We start from the raw sequence: 22527 nt of genomic DNA, 5'->3' as shown, positions 1-22527 counted from the left end.
GCGAGGCGAGGTCGTGGATGAGCACTGCTGAGGAGTCCCACAATAGGACGAAACGGCCGTCCAGTGCTTCCAGGTTTTCCCTGGTGGTCTAGCTTCAATTGACTCACGCTTTCAACTATGAAAATTCTTTTAGTCTGGTGGATGAAGGTTAAAAATGGAGAATAAAAGGCCTGAGTAATAATTCGTTGGTTAATTAATTTATTTTGAGATGATGTAAAAGTTTCGCAACTACAATAGATAATTCTTATGGAGTTTCGTTCTCTGAGCTGAATAGTTTAATCGTGCAGTTTCCACTGTTCTTCTGAACAAAGTCATCCGAATAAACTTTAGGTAGGAGTGGAGTATTCAAATTACTCTATAAATGACTGACAGGTAGTCCTATCGACCTTGACTCTGGTTGGTTGCTGTTGACCTTTAACCTATTGTTGTCTCCATTATTTATTTTTATTGTCTCGCCTGTTGACCTGATTCATGATCCTAAATTTTATAGTGAGGATTAACTAAAACGTTCTACTATGATATTTTTCCATAGTCCTAAATGTAAGATATCTCTTAACTCAATCGTTGTCGATATATTTATTTGCTGTCCACATAAAATACAGTCAATCATATGTAAATCTACTGTTTAGCCTTGCATAAAATTACTTAACAATTAACTAGTATTCAGCGGATAATTAGACTATTGAAAAGAATATGCAAAATATGTTAACTAGTAACATTCGTGATTGGTCCATTTTTTAATGTGCTTAAGTTTGAATTATTATCAACAGTTAGACGAATTTTTTAAAAATTCTCTAAAAGATTAAAGCAATTATCAAAAGATATTAAATATATGATCTCAATGTGAAAAGTATTAATTTAGATATACCAGTTGTTTGGATCTTACCATTGTTGATTAGGACTGCAAATGATCAGTCACTTTTGGCATATGTGGATCTTATGCGGATTATCTTGATATTGCCATTAAGTCACATGCATTTTAAGCAGAGATGGTCGGTGGTTGTCGGTGGAACTCAGGACACCTCATTGTACAAGCCAGTGGCAATCTTGACTCAGTAGCTAAGTGGATAACGAGATGGAGTTTGATGTGAACCGTACTAGGTTCAAGTCCTAGAGTGGAAATCAATTCTGGGATGCAGGTACACTCAGCTGATGAGTCCCAAATAAGGCGAAACGCGGGTCTTTGATTCCACTGTTAGTCACCATCCAACTCTACTTAAAATTTAAAAAATGTCGCTTAAAATAAGAAAACTTACATTGCTTTAATTCATCACTGAACAGTTTTCACATAACAAACCTCATCAAATCTCTTGGATTACTACCATACAATAAAAAAGGTGACTCTTAATTCTGGAAAAATAACAAGTCGTTCGAGATTTTAGAACTAGGTGATGGTAAAGAAAGAAGCGAAGAATTATCTAAAGTAATCAAGAAACTAGGAATTAATTAAACGGTCTCAGTAAAAAAGGTGATTGTACTAATGTTTTACACATAAATAGCATCAGCATGTTCAAGTCGATTCTACTGGTTATATTGTAATTAAAAAGGTAAATTCCCAACAGATACAATAGATTTAATGAGTTGATCGTAACCAACGTATGACCTGCTTTGAAGTTTATAAGGAAAATCAATCCCGAATACAATGAAGAGTTTAACATGAGAGATATAATTTCAAAGGGACAAATGAAGTTGAAAAATACAAACTGTGTAACGACGCCAAAACCAAAATTCAGAAGAATGTAGAGAATGAATGTAAATTTACTACGGCTTATCGCAATAGTCAATAACGGATCACATGTCCTGACCTCCCAATCCCTAGTTTTCCTCCAACCTACTCCTGTGTCAACTAGTACCAGAGTTGGTGGTGGTTAGATATGTGTATGAAATCCCAAAACTATCAGGTTGAATGAAATGAGGTAAATTCTTCCACACACTTTATTAACATTAATCATAATCCCAGTGCCAAACAAATAAGAAAGGAAAGAGCCGCTTATACTCCATCTTTTCATTACTTATGAGCATGAGGGACACATTCAAAAATCCAGAGACAGACTTGTCGAACGTTATGTATGAAATGATGAATCATATATACCCCACGTAAACCTTACAAACTAAAAAAGATTGACGTTGATAGACACTTACATACAAAAATATTTTGGTTACTTTTAATAGGTTGGTTAACTTTTGGTTTCTCCAGAAAGTAATTTACTTCAGACAGTTGAATTCTGCTTTGTGATGCGACACAGTGCAGTAAAAATAATGAAACTCAAATAACCGAAACACTTTTTAACATTGGTTCCCATACAACTCTAGGACCAGAACAGAAAAGGTAAAATTGATTAATATTCATTTTACAGCATTGGTGTGTAGTTTGTACACATGAATCACTAAATAAGCAATAACGAAATAAGACGTAGATTATTATGCACAGATAGCAAATTGACTGATGCTATTGCTAGCCGTTACCAAATGAGGTAGTTGGAGTGATGTGCTAGACATCCCCAGTAATATCCCCCCCGAGGCATTACATCGGTTATCAAAGGAGTTGATTCAAAAAACTAAGGTGTGACTAGACTTGAACAGGGCACCAATTCATGAAGTTACTGGCAGTCTAAGTATGTCAGGCAGCATAGTCTTTCTTGTTGCCAGAGAGATCATTGTATTCTGTGATCAGAAACTTGAAATAATGTGGCTTGAAATTAGTCACAATAACACAAATACATTACTTTTCCTCAAATTATTAGCCTACTATTATCCCATACCTTTCACTCCCAGATTTCGTTTTTTTGAAATATTATTTTTTCACCATACCGCTTTTCATCTTTATCTTCCCATAGTGGTAGACTGGGTCGAAACACAATGGTCCGAGCCTACAAGATTTATGCTTCCCTGCCTGTCAAACAAAGAGGATAACAAACTGTAATGATAGTTGCATTTCAAAGCCATTATATGTATTTATACAGATTTGATAAAAAGAACATACTTGTTGTGACAACTAACTACTAACTCTACAAAGAACCAATTCAGTTTTTCCTATTCATATAACCTATGATACGGGGTAGACGTTCATTAATCTATGTATTAGTTCACCGGTACTATATAGTTACTAGACACTGAAAACATACACAATGTATGCTACCACCGCTAACTCCTATATTTAATAAGATTTTGATCCAAATTAGAATAGCAGAAACTGAGGATAAATAAGACACAGCAAAAATTCAGTCACCGACCCTTGTTTGGTAGAAAAACATAACTTGTGGTTAAGAAATACGAGATTATCGAAATATATGATTGTACATATTAGGTAATATGACTCCAGAGTGGTCACAACAGGGTTAATGCAACCGATCTGCTAGGATAAGGCATTTTTATGACGTCCCAGTTGTAATCTTTATGTTGACTAACTAAGTTGCCATTCATAAATTAGTTAATCATGCATCCATTACTTGAATGTCCTAGTTATACACATACTGAGACATTATCTACGTTGTGTTGTAGTCTAGAGCTTTACTCATATGATCATGTGAATCATCAATTCTAGATGATGCAAGGTATCTGGATAGTGTTCCCGGTTGGTAGATTAAGAACAGAGGAAAGATTTGTGGAAGGAATCGATCGTGGGTATATACAGCAACGGCATTAACGGACTTATAGTAGACTTAACAAATTCATAACACAATTCCTGTCTTCCTTCAAGATATGAACATTGTATTATTCCATACCTTCAATCTCCTCAATATAATCTTAGAACAGCTTCTACTCTCCCTGCACAGTGTAATAACGCGGAATCGATATACACATTTGTTAGACCCCAATTGGTCTACACTCATCTATATATGATTGATATAATGTGCATCTATTGCTCAACGAAGATAACCTTCGATTCACTAGAGCCTAAACCTATCAGTACAGCAACTGGTAAAAAAATAAACTTTTGAGCCAACACAACGATCATACAAAATGTTAGAGTTATCGGGTTTAATAACGACCGCTTGAAACGGTGAGTTTAGGGTAGGATTTGAATTATATATATTTCAATCACACCTGTCTAAATTGGCAATTTCATTCGTCTTCAACTTTATTATTTCAGTTGCCTTTACGTAATCAGTTCACAGTTATACCAAAATATTCTCTGAAGTTAAAATACTTTATTTATCCAATATCTGGTTTAGCTTTTGACTAGATAGCCCACTTGTTCATTAACTAATGAAACAGACAGTATGAAACAAAACATCACTGTATTAAACCCCAGAAAAATGAAGAAGATACGACCATAATTCGTGAATAAACCAAAATTCACAACTTATATGCGGTAAATGCTGTAATATGCCTCCTAAATGAATTCCAAGTTAAATCGAAAATACTGATTGAGGGGAAAATGAAAATAAATATCTTTAATAATTCAAACAGTTGCCATCTATATTACTCTGTGGTGTCCAGTTGCCCAATAATCAAAAAAATTAGACGTATATCTCAATAACAAGAGTAGAAGAGGACTGGACGATCACTACATATCTTCTGAATGCCAAAAACCTATTTTTTATACAAAACTAGTAATATCTTCGCGTAACTAAATACAATTTAATCTTTTTACGGTGCCATATGAATACATGATTATATACTCATTTTCTGTAAGAAATTCTCCCTCTTATCCAAAAAGGCATGCAACAGTAATGTTGATAATACTATGATATCAAAAGTCATTAATCCGATGAGAATATTATAATATTTTGCAAAAAAAAGTTAATCAAATCTAATTATTCATTGATATCGGAAAAAACTGACGCTAAAAAGTAGGCAGCCATAAAAGAACCATTAAATTCATATCCATATATGGATATAGTAATATTTCAAAGGAATACACACAGTCAATAATTGTGTATGTATAAAAAAAGAATTTCAAGTGAATGAGAAAAGGGAATACGTATTATTCGTTCATGAAAAGAATAATATAGAGAAAAAACAAACTGTATAAATGTGCTGAAAAATTATTACATAAACAAACAAAAAAAAAACAATAATTAAAATTCTTCATAATTAATTACCATATTAACTTAACATGGTTAAATCCAACATAGAAATAAAGTTATAGCAACATTGACTTATTCTCTACACTCATATGATGAAAGGCTTTTTGAGCAATTCCAAAAAGGAGAAAGATGATAGAAATAATTTTTTTGTAGAAGAAACTGTTAGCTAAATTCACAAATGCCTCGATTTACACAATTATTTATATGTATATAATATTTATGTATACAAAAATTTTATATAATACACTAAAAAATAAACAAATAACAAATGTATTCATCGTCCAAGCGTTGCCTAAACTAGACTTGATTAATAATTAATGAGAATAGTTTACTCTTTATACACAACTACATATTTGTAGATTATTATGAATATATGCGGATGTATACAGATGTAATAATTGGCTGCAGTTGAAAGAATTTTGAGCAGACTGATCAAAAAAATTAGAATACACAGGGGAAATTCTTCATATCTGGGTTTTGTTTTACTGAGATCAAAGTGACATAATAAAACATCAACGCAAAATATCTCATACATTTACATATTTATTGGTATGTAAAAAAAAATGTTAATTAAATCAACTACCAGAAATTTTTGAAAGATTAATGTGTACGTCATTGTTGGGTAAATTATCCTGTTCATTTTTAGATGTGTTAGAAGTGTTGTTTTGTAGCAAATTGAAAGAATTCTGTGATGCAGAATGTAAATTTGAAGGGACAAATTGTACTTCTGTGACATTAGATGCTGGACAACAAGTATCTGATTGACAGTTCTTATTTGGACCACAATCCAATACGCATGTGCGATAATCTGTATTTGCCGTTGATCCTTCAATGTTCTGTAACAAAGAAATCAGAATAAAGTATCAATTATTGATTAAAATTTTTGATCATCCATAAACTTTCAGTGATAAATAGTTTTCCTAATGGCACGAATAAAACTACACATGCATTTCAACCGTCCATTACGACAGTACAAAATGTGTAAGCTTCGTTTTTATTAAGAGCAAGTAAACAATGACGATAAACCATAGCTGAATCTTGGACAATTGTTATAATGAATGGGAAAAAACCTCATGATCATAGTGTGTAGGGCAAACAGTCATACCCAAGAACCGGATCAAACCACCTCACGATTTCCTATAGCCCAACAGACTGTTATTTACTTTCCCGAGGCAGCATCATAGTACAGCTGTGTTTAAATCCATTTTGTATGAAGTTAAAGAGTAAATGAAACAGAACCGGAAAAATGTATACTGAGAAAGAACCAAACGAACAGGAGAAATAAGAGATAAAATAAAGTTCGTCGGGTAGGTTGCTGCAATAAACGAATACCCTACATTGGCATCATTTATGTAAGTGATATAACAAGTAATAATACAGTTTGGTAGTTAAGTTGGGTATGACCGCTACAAAATGCGCCCCACAACTGCCTGTTCTAAAATACATGTATTCATATTTACTGAGTTAGTATTTCGTAAATTTGCTGGAATCAAAATCCACTCTACTGATCAATTCTTTTATCTTTTGGTAACAGTATATTGGGTCAACAATCTAGTCATGTGAGCAGTTATCAGTCGGGGACAATGTATGTTTGTGCATTATTTACAGATCGATATTCCATAGGAGATTTTCGCTAACGAAACATGAGCATTTATATTTGACATTTGGTTTTTATTACTTCTACGATTTCAACTAGAACGATTTTTATGGGTTGTTATCAATAAAATGAATAAAACAAGGTTAAGAAGTAGAGTCCACTGTATTAATGAGCTACAGCAATATTAAAAAATATAACCACATTATTTCGTTGTCAGATAGAAATTTATAAGACCAGTCAGTTTTCAAAAATTTATATGGACTTTATAACAGCTTCTTACCTTGAAAAAGAATGACAAAACAAGCTACATATATTAAGAAAAATTTAGAAAATTACCTCTTCGAATTCCGGTTGTATTGTTGTACAATGTATATTGAATTCGTGGAATAGTTGTTTCACTTCACGAGCAATACTTAAATAGTCCGCTTAGTAAACAAATATAATAATTAGGAGTAAAAAAACAACGAAAAAAATAGATTATATATATATATATATAATTTACGGGGGAATTATTATTATTATTATTTCAGCTTAAAACCTGTGTGAATTTTAAACGGCAAAAATAACCCTCATTGAAGATATTTTGAAGAGTTGAAACATTTCTGGTTACATCTATTGAATTAATCTACTTTCATTACTACTCTCACTAATAAACAGAAAGAGTTATTGTGTACCAAAATACTAGTAATATATATATATATATATATATATATATATATATATATATATTCTTAAGTACCTAAACAACTTAAAATAACACTTCTTTTTACTGAATAGATGAAAAGTGAATTATCTTTGAAATGAATGAAAATCAATGTATTTTGCTGAGAATGATGGTATGAAAAAAGAAAACTACTATTACAAAGAATGTATTTTAAATGAACATGATAGGAAAATGTCATATTAACTTATTATATTTCAATGAAATAGAGAACACCAAAGTATTTGAACCAAAACTATGTATTTAAGAAGAGTTGTTCATTATTTAAAAAACACAAGGATTTATTTTATTTTGTATATGATTACATATTACTATATCACAGCTTTTATTTTAACAATATAACTTTATATTACTTTCCTTTTCAAAATCGATGAATCTTTGAACTTTTTAAAATGTTTACGTTAATCTAGATGCTTATTTTTTGAATCAACATAGAATCTAAGTGTTTTGTCTGCTGACTGACATACTTCACTTTTCATAACATTAATCTTAATATTTCCCGACAAATAATGATAATAGTACGAGTTTGTATTTCCACACAGACGATAAATAAGACCATATTTGACCAGTTTTTATTGGCATGTAAACTTTTTCAGAGGATGCCTTGAAGTTAGAAGTAGCTAAAAGTTGATTATATTTTGGATAGTGGCTAGCAATGCAATCTACATCATACTTATCAAGAAAGTTGATGGCTGAGGTGACTTAATAGCCTAGTTGATAAAACCCTGGCTACTAGATTTGAGTGTCGGTGTGAAAAACAAAACTAGGGTCCATGTGTATTCTTAGTTATTATTATTTATTTAGTTATTTAAACACGTAAACATTGGTACAAGGAGACATCAAATGGTTATGCACCACATAAATCATTTGATGATGGGAGCCAAATACAACAAAATCCGAGCGTTAATCCCGCTGCTAGCCACAATCCAAAAAGCTGTTGGAAATCTTTTTTATAAGTAATCTTACTATTTTTCTATTGAGTGAGTATTTTCTTGTCTAACCAACTAAAGTGTCTGGACATTTTTTGGATGAACAGATAATAAGAATTACTAAAAAGTAAATAATTAAATTTATGACCCTCCAACCAATTGCTAAACATGATATAATTCAGATGACGGTATTATATCGGCAGTTTTACTTGTATATAGTAGCATATTTCTATATTTTTGCTCAACTATAATCTCAGAAAGAATTGGTTATCATAGAATGAAAGTCAATGATAAAGCTAAAAAAGTGGTTACCCGCATGCGAACCCTATTTATTATCGTATAATTGATGAGAATGTTAATCAAACTAAGTTTTCGACAGGATTATTGATAGGTATGTTTACAGTAATAATAATACTACTATTAATCAAATTTGTGATTTTTACTAAACCTCATTAATGAGGTAAAAAAATAACTTGGCTTTATCAAATTTAAACTAAGCAAACACTAAAATTAGATGAATTTCTCAATTCACTAGGACAATATTGGCATGCAAAGAGAATAAAATAAGCACTTTTTTGACTGCACAGACAAAATACACAGTGTCTTTAGAATAGATGATCTATGACTCTTATGTATTACACACACAGAGCTAATATCTGAAAACAGTATTTGTCCTATCCTAAATATATTAAATCAAACAAACATACGTACACTGAACAAAATGGAAAATTATATCGACACAGGCCGATACATTTTGCAATAGTACAAGGGAAAATCAGCAAGAATAGAAATATTTAGAAATAGATAATTGTGACGAGTCTTGAAATGATGAATAAAACCAGAAAATTTAAGTCCGAATGTATGACAAACAACTAATGGTACCAAGCATTAGGGCTAGATTTTAACGACGGAACAACAGGTATGATGAATATTAAGTGAAAAGTATATTCATTACTAGTACTGTGAGGTCAGAAAAATGAGAAATCTAATCACTAATATATAATTTTTAAAATAATCATTTCCATTGTATAAGCCTCACTGCTCTTATCTATATTAAAAATAAAGCTTTTTGGAAATCCCACAAAACTTCCGTTTCTTAAAATAACATGTTTTCTAAACATTTAATGAGCCAGTCAAATAAAAAAAATAATTTGACTAATGCCACACCAAACCGTTGTCAACTATAGGTATTAAAGTACACGATTGATTCCTATTTTTGAAATGACCCTGTCAAAATTGTTGGGTTCTAGAGAGAAGTATTATTGTCAACTTTATCGACAAGTGACGGCAGTAAGATGTTTTCCTTAAAAACTATCATCTACAGTGATGTTGCTTTCTTGCACCGAAAGGATAGAGATTACAAAATGTTGACCATCAAAATAGTACACTTCCCCTTACCTCAAAAATTTCCATCACTGGAGGTAATGCCTTTCGAGATACAGAGCTAGCACGTCAAAAACTACCTGCAGAAAGGCAATATGTGAACAACTTCAAGCAATTGTTTCTTGAGCTTTTTGGTCACACTTCTAGGCCGTTGAAACCACCCCCACACCACTTTTATTTTCAGGTACATTAAGAAAAATTATCCTTATTCGGTGTTGGCAGCGGGAAGTGACAAAAGCCCTTAAAATTCCAACAGCACTTTAGATCACCTTGTCCAAAATCAAACCTTATCTCTATTTTCGTGTAGTTTTAGCTAGTGTACACTTTTGCAAGCGATAATTGTCGAGCTTAAACATGTGTAAAAAGCTTAAGAATAGATGGATTAAAAAGTGCCATTAGGTAATAAATTCATTAATTATTTATATTAGTCAAATGAAAAAAAATTTCTGAGTTTTAGTTTTATTATTATCACCCAAAAACTAAATTATACAATTGTTTCTTGACAATAAAATTATAAATAGAAGAACAAATAATTCTCTAAATAAAACCCAACAACTGACGTGTAGAGAATGTTTGGATTAAAATTATTAAATCGAACTTCATTGGATTGTAACGAGTTTAATTAAATAATTCAGAAGTTGCATATGCCAGTCACCCCCCACCACTACTTGAAAAAGGAATAAAAACTGACTGCTAGACCAAGGTTAAAAAAAATAAATAGTCAAAAGCAATAAAAAGCTATCTAAGGTTTTTAGATGAAAAACAAGATACATCTTATTCCACTCTATTGATATAATTTATAAACGTTAAAAAAGTACAACATAAAAAAGCGCATGCAGTGAGCAACATATTAACACTTATTACTAATTAAATTAAATCAAGAAGTCATTAGATTAAAAGAAGACGTAAGAAATCGAGAAGAAGCAGAATGCTAGAATAGCAGGCTGATTGTTTACTAGAAGTAACAGTAAGATTAGCATTAATTATCCTTACTTACTCATTGTTTCTATCTAACCGAATAGATTTTATAAACACAGATTAAGGAAAAAGGAAGTAGGGACAAATACTCTATTAGAAGATAAATAAACAATGCAAAAAGGATTATGATTGTCATTGCCATAATAAAACATAAGCTCTTTACCATAAATCCAAGTAACATTTACCAAGAACCAAGATTGACAGATAATAATTACTTGTATAAGAACTCTCGTCTAAATTAGAACGAATAGTTTCACAGTATTTGAGCGCCGAGTTGATGTAAGACATTAAATAGGAATAATATATTTGTAAAATCTCAGCGAATGAATTTGTAGTAAATCCAACGTTTCGCCTGGCGATCTGGTCCAAGCTTTTTCAAGGAATTATAATCAAACATTAAAATTATCGAATATAAATAGGTACATGGTTCTCCGAGTTCATTATACACTGAATAGGTCATCCAATCAATGTTAACAAAAAGTCTAAACTAGGTATGTTTAAGAGATATGTGATGTGAAGTGATGAGTGTTCATATAATATATTGTATAGAAAAACGTAAGAGGTGAGAGGCGAAAATTACATTCACATTATATATTGTCTCTTATCAGTGAATTTATAAGGAAACATACAATTTGTAATATATATGATATGAATCATATCTGTCACAGTATGTATAACATGAAGATAATTAAACAAAATAAAAATAAAATATAAAGGTGAAATTTGAAGATCGTAATTTTTGACTGTATGTATGTGTCATTTTTAATGTTCCAATGAATTCTTTAACAAATTCCGATAAGACAACAGATTAGAATCATTGAGTGTAAATTGTTGTCATTTTAGATGATACGAATTAGATAAAAAACATTAAGGAGTTCAGGTTGTTACTTATTAATGATTAGCTGCCATGGCACTGCTAATTGTATTCCATCCCTCCTATTAATATTGTTTGGATTAGCCCATATGTATAAGGCTTCAGCTGTTTGTCTCTCCTTGTAAGAATTAAAAGCTTTTTGAAGGATTCTTGTGCCATCGAAATCAATTGTATGACCTGATTCTATCGAATGTAATGCTATCGCTGATTTGTTCTCCAATTTCCTTACATCATCTGAGGATTTAGGAATATGTTTCAAACATTGTTTGTGTTCCTTCACCCTCACATTCAGTTGTCTTGATGTTTCACCTACATATGTTGCATTACAGTCACTACATTTGATTTCATAGACACAATTTTGTTGTTCTTCTTTATGTATTGGATCTTTAATTCTTACTAATTTTGATCTTAGAGTATTGTTTGTTCGAAAAAATACTCTTATATTTTGATTATTTAAGATTCTTCGAATATCTTCCGAAATTCCTTTCCGATATGGGATCACCACTGTGTTAACCCATTCCTTTTTCTGTAATCTTTTTGTATTAACAATGTCATCTTTTCTTTCAATCTTAATTATTCTTTTAATAAAATCTTTTGGATAATTGTTCATAATTAAGGTAGATGTAATTAAATTTATTTCCGTTTTCATATCATTTGGTTCAGTGACAAGTTTTTGAGCTCTTGTAATCATATTTTTGACTACTGTCACTTTGGTTGAGTGTGGATGTGCCGATTTAAAATCTAGAAATTTTTCTGAATTTGTCGGCTTTCGAAATATACTAATTTTTAAGCTATTATTAACTTTCCTTTCCACTAAACAGTCTAGGAAAGGTAACTTGTTTTCAGGAGATTCCAACTCTTTGGTGAACTTGGTTATATATTAGGAGATACGCACCGTAAATGTAGTGAACTACTTCTGACCATACTATGAAATCAAAACAGTATAGACTCTTTAAGCTTAGTATATAATTAACATTGATGTAGTTCTTATCATTAGACAATAAATTCGGTCCGTAATTTCACATTTAGCTAACGACCAACTACAGTACTGTTTATTCATATTTTTTATTATTTCGTCCATTAAAATTAGAACTTGGGCTAAATCGTACACTATTTCAAAACTCCGCTAATTACATCTTCTGGTTAATCAAATACATGTTCGAATGTCTTAATACTATACGAGCGTTCTATAGACAAATCTACACTATCCAACTCAGAAATAGATTTACGAACTTTCTCCATACTATTTTGCACTATATATATATATATATATATATATATATATATATATAATTAAGTTATCTGTTTCTAAATTAACAGTTTGAATTGTCAACAATTAAGTTACAATGTAAAAAGAAAGTTTTAACCAAATGTAATTAGAAACATAAAATGCAAACGAACGGGAAAAAAACTTTAAAAACACGTATAAACTTACGTAGGCTAACACAACGAATGTGAACAGTTCCAATAATACAATTGCTTTGTAAACGCCATACATGCAGATCATGAATTTTATGAATTCCATCAATCTGAATTTCGAAGTAGCAAACAAAAGTAGTTGTCATGTTCAAAATACTGAAAACATCAGCCAATTTCGAAAGAAAAAAACACGTACCATAATAGAAGTGTGAAATCATCTCCATTATGTATGACTAAACATGTAAATTGTGACAGTGAATGCATGAAACTGGTAGGGAAGATAAGGTAGATGACTCATAAAAAAGTATGAAGGTCCAAGCTGTTACACTTCAATCAGTAGGAACAGGAAAGAAGAATGTGTGAAATATATACATTGGTCTGGCTAAATAATTTTCTTAAACTCTGAAACCAACTTGCACACGTTTACACGCTGATATGAAAATCATTAGATGGAGTGAATCTTTCCCACAAAATATTAGACTCTTTATGTGCCACTTACAAAGGTAAAGAATTTCAAGTACTCACGTCACATTAGGCATTTCAAATATAACTACTACATTATACCCAAAGAACAGACAATAAACAAATTTTTTCACATTTTTTAGGTTAAAAAAAGACTAAAACACCAAAAGGGTGGCTAAATAATTGAAAGATTCCTAAACTAAGTAAAAGAAAAATTATAAAACTATATTCACGATAATCTGGACTCCAAATACGGATATATTTTGTTGAGAACACTTAAGAATAAACGTAGGACACAGTACAAACGAACATCTCTCACAGTTAAAATGTATAACATTAGCACAGTGAGATGAAATTGACAAGATGAAGTTCAAATAATAGCAAAAAGTAAATATGGAAAATATAGTGCCAAAGAAATGGAAAGCATAAAGTAGTATTAAAATCCTAAATTGACAGAAAAATAGAGTGAGTACATCGATAACGAAATAACTGATTTTTTTAGATCTGTCACCTAAGATATTTAATCATAGATGTCCATCCAGTGACCGTTATCAGTTAGATGAAAGTACATCAGCTTTTTTCAGTAAATTTGTAACCAGTGGTTAAAATGTTCAACTTTTAGTTACCGATTTCCATGTTTGAACCCCCTTACATTTCAGTTTAGATAACCGCGTAGTAACATTAGTCCGTACATTTACAGAGTAGCTTATACACAAATACCTGGTGGATGAGCTAATAAAAAGTTCCTTCTTTTTTCATTTTAATGTTGTCAAGCTTATTTTTATGAAAAAACTGAACACCGTATAATATTGACTTTCATAAGTGAACTTTTATGAGAATACCATGAAAATAACAAAGCCTCTCAAATTAACCGCACATCAACATGTGTAAGATGCCAGTTCAGAAACACTTAGGCTTTCGAAAATTTTACACCTAACAACAATAATGGTTTATTTATATGAGATGGTTAGTCATAAAATTACCGGTTCCACCCATCCCTGTTTTATATGTACCAGAAATTCAGATTATAGAAAATTCAAATAACTCATTGGATTGTGAGCTCGTTCGATTTCCGTATAGTGTTGTGAAAAAAATATTTGATTTTAACAGGCCCAATCATTAAATGTTAATATTGGTAAGATTAGATTACGCTACTCTATATTCAAAGTAACATAAATTCAGTGCATAATCGACAAATTAACTTACAAGTTCCATACGAGTTTTCAGATTTGTTAAACAAATCTCAATGGGAACAGATTGTAATAAAATTAATGTAGCTTTGTACACTAGTAAAAAAAACGAATTCAAAATAAAAAAGCAAGTTTATTTATCAGGTAAATTGTGAAATGATTGACTTCAAATTCACTGAAAGGTCTCTGAAACTGACAGTAAAACAAATAGCTTTAAAAAATGAGATCGTAATAAGTAATCAGTAATGTGTATATCAATAATACTGAAATTTTGTTGGGGATGCTAGATCCGCGAAAATCACTTGGTAAACGTCTTGTTCTTACAACTTTATTTTGCAAATTTGAAGTCCTTGTTTTTGAGCCAAAAACGCCCATTTTTACCTCCAGATTGTATTTTCCACTTGAAAGGACCTTAATGTCATTGGTTCGTTTCCTCTTTCAATACGCTATTTTGTGACGTTTCCTAAAAACACTTTTATACTGTATATACGCTTGAGCTGTGTGCCTTTTTGTTCGTGCTTCCGACTGCTTATGGAATATACTTTTCCCTCGACTGAATCTGGTCTTCTTCTATTTAGCAGGGCTGGGACGCAGTGGAATAGTTTAGCTTGTCTTGTTGTGTTGCTGACCCTCGTTTTGTCCTCCAGCTTTAGGCGATATCGTAATCTCTTCAAACGTGACAAATTCATATTAAAATAATTAGTCAAATGATTTTTTGATCTTGTCTTTCATTGATCTACCGTGTTACAGAAAACTGTGGTAACTGGTAACTACTATAAAACACCGTTCGCGCGAAAATTTCGCAACTTTGGAGTCATGCATCTTCATCAAGAGAAGTAGAAGTGTGGAATAAATTCGTGATGGTTTATGTGATGTGGATATATATATATATATATTCGTTGATTAGTGTTACTTAATTCTATAAACCTAGATAAGTGTAATTAGATTCAGATCAATTACCCAATAAAAGAGAGTATGGAAAATTAGACCAATCAAATACACCTGCAATAGGTTACGTGATTCTTGCTTGGATGCTAGAGATCAGCACAGGACAGATAAAAATGACTTAATTACTCAATATTTCATAAACTGGTCGAGTTTTATGCTCAGGTTACGAAAGTCATACTACAATTCAAAGTCGTTCACGTCAAATATTTGGTAATAACTAGCGTATAATCATCCGATATAATAAGCAGAGAATATAAAATAAATTGAATTATTACACAGGCTAACTTGTATAGAAAGATTATGAACCATGAGTAAATAGACAAATGAATTTAAGAGCAATCGCATTGCCCTACAAATTAGTGGCATCTTATGTCAACATTAAGACAATAACAGCTACTGATATCTTTTCTGAAACTATTGATATAATTGGATAACAGGTATCAGGGTTGTGTATAGGAAGGTGAAAAAAAATCCTCACTAATCTTGGAGCAAGTTAATTAAAACCACTGTGATAATGATGTTCTTTTTATACAATTCCCTAATATTCTAAATAACTTTGACAGCAACAAAGCTTCCTAGAAATCCAAAGTTGCCAATAATCAGTTTATGGATATAGTCAAGCACCTGTAAAAATATCAACCACGAATCCAAACAGAACAGTAAGTTAGTTGAATTTTAATTCAAAAATCTAAACGCTCAGTAGCTGTAATCGTACCAAGTGATTTGAATGCCCGGATAGACAGGCTGAATACAGCTGAAAGATATTTAAGTGGATTTCTTCTGCGTCACTGCTCGGAGAACAAATAAAAGTAACCGTCTATTGCAATGTTTTACTCCTAGTTAACACCAATCGTAAGCACACGAAGACATCACCAAATGTGGCCACTTTCAACATAGGGTTAAAGATAGATACAAACAATAAACAATATTGCCATCAGCCATTTTGAAAAAGGCTCAGCGGAGAATCCCCGCTCGTTCCGGAGCACAACTGTAGACTTTGTTCATGGTCTAGTACGAACATGCGTTAGTTTTAGTCATATTGAACGAAGAAAACTCATAACAAGAAGATTAGCATATTCCAGAGACAAATAAAAAGCACTTATTCAACCATTAAATGGGTGTTCATCCTGAAGTAGCTCAGTACAATATCCTAACGGCTTTAAAGACGGCAGTAATATTTATCAGTGAACAAAATCAAAAGGTAAAGAAAGATCAGTAGGCTTCATTGGTATCTACTGAAATGACAGATACTCAACAAAACCTGTCAGGCTTTAAGCACGAAGAGAAGTTATATACGAACCGACAAAAACAAAGTGACCGTAAGCAGTGGCGAATAAATAAAGTAAAAGAATTAATATGTTTTAAAGAAGATAGTTGCACATCGACAGTAATATTGCATAAGGGAATAAATGAATATGATAATGTACTAAAAATATTTGGAATAAATTATTATAAAGGATATAAATCTGATTCGAAATCCAAAGTAAGAAGTCTTATACTCATCAAATATCTAATCATTTTCGAATATCATGTCAATAGGCTATAGATTGTGCGATTTTTAACCAATTTATCTTATTTAATACTTACGCATATTGCAAAACATTTCACTAGGTCGAATAAAATGGTTACTATTGAGGGACTGCTTAATCTTTTCGACTACCACCCAGTTTGCAGATTATGATAATCCAACAGATCGGAAAATTCAGTCTCGTCAGTAGTTATGAATTATCTTCATTTTGTCGTTTTTCAGTACCAATATTTCCCCTTTAAATCAGTCATCCTTACAAACAACTTGTAATCAAAACTACGACCTTCACAAGCTTCACAAAAGTACCAAAATTAAAATTGAAGACTTACTGAGGGGTATAGCAGTAATCAAGATTATAGTAACCATGAGTATGCTAAATAATTTAAAATATAAAAACAAAATACAAAGAACTTATTAATGCCCAAACAAATTGATTACTCAAGAGCCAAATTTTAAACAAAATCGACCGCCAATTAAAACACACCGCTTTGCTTCTCTTGTGAAAAAAAAACAGGAATCGGTCAAAATGAAGACATAGTACGTAATGTGACTAAACGAACTATTCAGTCAATACGTTAAGCCATAGTAACTACGTGACAGTACTATTCAGTTTGGGCACCTAGGTAGTATCACAGCCCTCACACAAATCAAATGAAATTTGTGCGGCGCATATCTGGTGCCCCCTTGTACCAATATTAGTGTGTTTAAATAAAAAAAAATAAATTCATAGGATTAATTCATATAACCAATGTCTACAGGCTGATCAAAGTCCATACAATTAAATGGAATATCAATGTAGCAAACCGCTATTTATGTTGTTTTAAATATTACTGAAAAAATATTATTGCGAAAGAGCCAGTTTTAGAACACTGTCATAGGATCCCAAAACCATTTTAAAAACTAACCAAGATAACCAGGACATTGTTATAAATTAACCAGTCACTATTAACTTGAGAGTAGATGGTATCTCTATCATTAGCGATATTTCACCGGGCATGTAACAATTTTTTCAAATTTTAGAACGAAAATTATTTGTCTCGGGATAACTAAACGCTTTTTTTACTGCGAAGAAACTTAAAATGTCTAATTAATCCGTTATTTCACTTAATGGCAGAACAAAATACAGTTATTCGATTTATAAAGTCGCAATTTATGATTATATTCTAAACGTAAAAACAGACTGTAGTTTACGTTATCTTTTGTTAAGAAACGTCTTTCGCCGAAAACATGAAATTTACTCTTCATCAGAAAAATCCTTGAATACATGATAGTATAATAACCAAAAACTAACAGATAATTTGAGCTTGTCGGACTAATCAGAAGTAAGGAGCAGTACTAATCATTGCTGACCCAACAAAACATCCTTAACACCATCAGTGAGGCTGTACTACTGTATCGAGGACCCAATAACAATCCCTTCCTACCGCTAAAAGTCAAATCAGTAATTATCACAATCCTATTTATTCATATACTACTTATTTTTCAGTTGATCCTAACTTTATCTTTTCACGTTAAATATTCAATCATTCAAAGGATCTTAAATACGGTTCTTATAATAAAATTAATTTTGCAGTCAATATGTTTGATATTCAGGACTAGACACGCAGATGCGATAATAGGCCAAGTGAAAAAAAGTCTGGAATTCTTCGATTATTTAGAAGGCAAAGTAATGGCGCAATAAAAAAAAATGTGGAACGACCTAATACAAATTCTGATAAGCTAACAAATAAAAAAGGTAAAAGCTAGTATAGCATGTAGTGACATAAACCGGTTTTCAAAGCCAAAACAAATAGGATGTTAAACTAGTACTAATGTACTCAAGGCTAATCAATTAACCTAACATCTTCAAATGTGCTATGGTGCTGGAAATTAGTTGACTGCATATTGACATATTCTAGGCAAAAAGGTAAACGAAAAATTCATCTCACTGTGAAAGGTGCTAAACCAATTAAGCATTTTGGCAATAATATTCTGGAAGCAAGTCAGATTTACCAAACATTGTAAGACATCGACAATCAACATAAGAGTACAATAGTTTCAATGACAGATTGTATTGAGAAACGTTGTAAAATGATAGGGAACACTAAGTACCATATCTAAAACTTTCCTTAAGGTACGCATACAGTAATTTAATACATAGCAAACTCCATACATTCCATTTGGTTGTGATGGATTCCCAGTAAAAGTGAGTCACTAAGACCATCCGACTTAGTACACACAAAGGATGTGATGTACATCTAATGGATGTTATTGATACGATACTTTTTATTAGGCCGATGGTGGTTTCAACTTCGTGTTATTTCGAAGTGTGGTAACAACAAAGAATGAACTGTAAAGCAAAGTCTTACGGTTCTTCATAAAACTAAATGTGGCATAAACTATTGATGCAATGGAATAATACATTTGGGAAGAGTTCAATCTGGAATCGCCACAAAACATTTAGACCTACAAGTCAAAGAACAGTAGTTACACACAGAAGTGTGTACTGCTGCTAGTTCTTTGTTTTCTTACTGTCCTTTATGATGCTTAATAAACTCATTGATATATTCCAAGTTCCATAATGTAGTAGTACACAAATAGCTTGGTGTCGGCACAACTCAGATTCCTCAAATTCAACGTTTTTTTTCAAAAACACTACAACTTACCTCATAGATGGATCAATGTACAACTTCCATAATGCTTCGCCTTTGGAAACCTCACCAGGGACTAACAATAACACAAGTGCGCTAACTACTACGATAACGGAACCCATGAAATCAGCCAACACATGAAGAAATACAGCTTGCATGTTCATTGAGCCTCTATGAGCTAAATTTTTGAGTAGATAATGTGAAAAAACACCAAGATTTAACTTGCCGCTTTGTTAGAAAACAAGGTATTCTTAAAAAGATTGAAAAGTTAAATCAACAAAACAACTGATTACCGTGACAAGTTTTCATTTAAAAACAAATAAAAAGAGGTCGTGTTGCAGTGAGTGTGTCATATGTGTTCTTTCGTTTCTTAGGTGGATAAAATGAGTTACTCCATCAAAATGGACTTATTTCAACACTACATGCGTAAGCTTCTCGACACTAATAGAGACAAAAAACCGAATCCTTACAGGACTACTATAGATTTGACAGCTCCGTGGTCAATGTGGAGTGAGTCACCTAGTGATTTCTACTAATAAAGTTATTTCTATTGAAATGAAATGGAAGAAAATATTTAAATACTTGGAGTACATTTAATGCATCCCAAACTTTCAAATACAAACTTAATCAAGAAGTATTAGTCTAATCTACATGTTGCAATAATAAGATGAAAATGAAGAAAAGTTAATTTGAAGACTTAAAGATACATAGTATGCACAATCAATGATTAACTTACACTTTTTCGAGTGATTATGCTTGATTTTAACAGCAACCTTTTGTTGGTTAGTATCAAGCTGCGATGCCTCAAAATTATCCTGTTGTTCCTTATCGGTAAAGCGTTGTAGGGTATTACCATCCACTATATCATACACATTGTTCACTCCCGAAATGGGCTGAGTTGAATTAACTTGTAAAAAGGCTTCATCGGGATTACTTAATGGCAAAGTAGTACCGAAGGCTGTTGGTGTTAGTGATGCCTTAAAAACATTTAAAATAAACGATAAAAACTTCAGAATTATTTAAGAATACCTCAAAGACAAAATATATCAAAATTTAGTTTTAATCCACTCTTGATCATAATGGTAATATTTATCACAAGAATCTTCAGAATATGAAATTGGCTCTCGTAAAATCAAAAGAACCAAACTGTTTTTATGTTTATTAAACAGTGAAACCTAGAACCCTGCTTTGAGACTTGGAAAATCAAGAGGGTGATTTAAAACACCGAATGTTACCAGTGTTACAAATGCATATGTTCGTTAATCCACATCATCCATGACGGGTTACATTTTATAAGGAATGAAAATGTAAATTTACTATCAAGTAAAAACTATTGGCTCGTTAATTCACGACGTAAATGCAGACTGTTCGAAAACTCATAAGAAACGCGACCTGCTGGCTAAAATGTTTAGTGCCACAAAATCGGGTCACACACCTACTTAAATAACTATTAACTCAAATAAAATGTACTTCATAGCAAGGAGTAACAACAAAAGCGTGAATACTGACATATAGAACCGTTGTGTTACATCAGTAACCTTTAAATGTAGATGAGGAAGCGTAGAACGAATCCATTGATGAATCTTTCCAAAAACGTTAATGGGCCCAAAACCATCTAGGTTCGTTATTTCGGTGACCCCAAAATAACTTCCCCACAGAACTCAGACTTTAAAAACCTACGGGTCGAACTATGATTCGACACTTAAAATGCAGCTGGTACTATGTATTTACCTATATTATTTCATTTATTGGACAATAATCTAAATGCTACCTCTATATAAATTCACCTTAAAGGTAGAATATTATTTTGTAATATGACAACAATGTTATTGACATACATTGTCATTTACTTGTGACATATAAACAAGTCGATTTCTGAACCCTTTACTGAAGGACATTAATTTCCAGCCTGAAAAAGTCTTAAATCCACCATCTATAAGGCAAAGACATGAGGTAAAAAAGACCCAGATGTGACTTACGTCTACTGCCGAATCGATTCCGCCATGCGAACCCTCATGTGAATGACCACCAAGAACAATGAGTCCCAGTATGTTAACCAGTAGACCTCCACAACCAACATATACCATCATTTGAGGACTTTCAATTGCCTGCGTCTCGATAAATCGTTCAATGGCCCTCAAAAGAATAGTCATGCATAATGTAATTAAAACGACCGTGTTGATCAAACTGCCCATCACTTCAGCCCGCTGCCATCCAAAAGTATTTCTGGATGACCGAGGCCATTTTGCTATCTGCGATGCTACGATTCCAATAACCAAAGCAAGACAATCAGATAACATATGAAATGAGTCTGCGACCAGAGAGATGGAATGTATAGAAATTCCAACGATCAGCTCGACCAGAAAATAGATTATAACAAGCACTAACATGAAGATGAGTCGTGTTGTATTTCCACATGATACACCCATGATGTTTCTGGCGTTAACTTTCGAAATTTAAAATACAATAATAAATAAAAGGTAGGCTAGTTAGGATACATGCAACAGCCAGCTTCTTGACAAACTAGTGGACGGATCAAAGCATGCGCCTTTACAGAGTTGATACTCTTAATCAAACAAATAAAACAAAACGTTTATGATGAGTAGGTCTAAAGACTGTATCAACGTATCTGAAAGTAGCGATAGATTGATTATAAAAAGTAAAACCTCAGAAAATGCAATTCATGAGAAATGACCAGGTTTCAGCTTTCAAAGTCAGAAACATTTCTAAATTCCAGGTGAGGAGACGAGAAGTAATTGTCTTGAAAGTTTCGCACCGAGAATTTTTAAAAAGTAGATAGGTTGGCTCTTAGAAAACTTTAGTTAGCACTGTTCG

At 32.1% G+C, this 22527-nt stretch overlaps 1 protein-coding gene across 1 annotated transcript; it reads right to left on the bottom strand.

The window, feature by feature from the left end:
- Positions 1-5019: 5019 nt before the first annotated feature.
- Positions 5020-22121, bottom strand: Smp_069170 (putative cation efflux protein/ zinc transporter; the record flags this gene model as incomplete). Its single annotated transcript, XM_018796790.1, has 8 exons — positions 5020-5869; positions 6967-7055; positions 12951-13044; positions 14603-14682; positions 17392-17435; positions 19708-19870; positions 20429-20669; positions 21672-22121. The coding sequence occupies 8 exons, from the start codon at positions 22119-22121 to the stop codon at positions 5609-5611; spliced, it is 1422 nt and encodes a 473-aa protein (XP_018651897.1). The 3' UTR covers positions 5020-5608.
- Positions 22122-22527: the final 406 nt, after the last annotated feature.

This window comes from Schistosoma mansoni, chromosome 4 (assembly GCF_000237925.1).
Source record: "Schistosoma mansoni strain Puerto Rico chromosome 4, complete genome".
NCBI lineage: Eukaryota > Metazoa > Platyhelminthes > Trematoda > Strigeidida > Schistosomatidae > Schistosoma > Schistosoma mansoni.
This window is presented reverse-complemented; position numbering and strand designations above follow the sequence as displayed.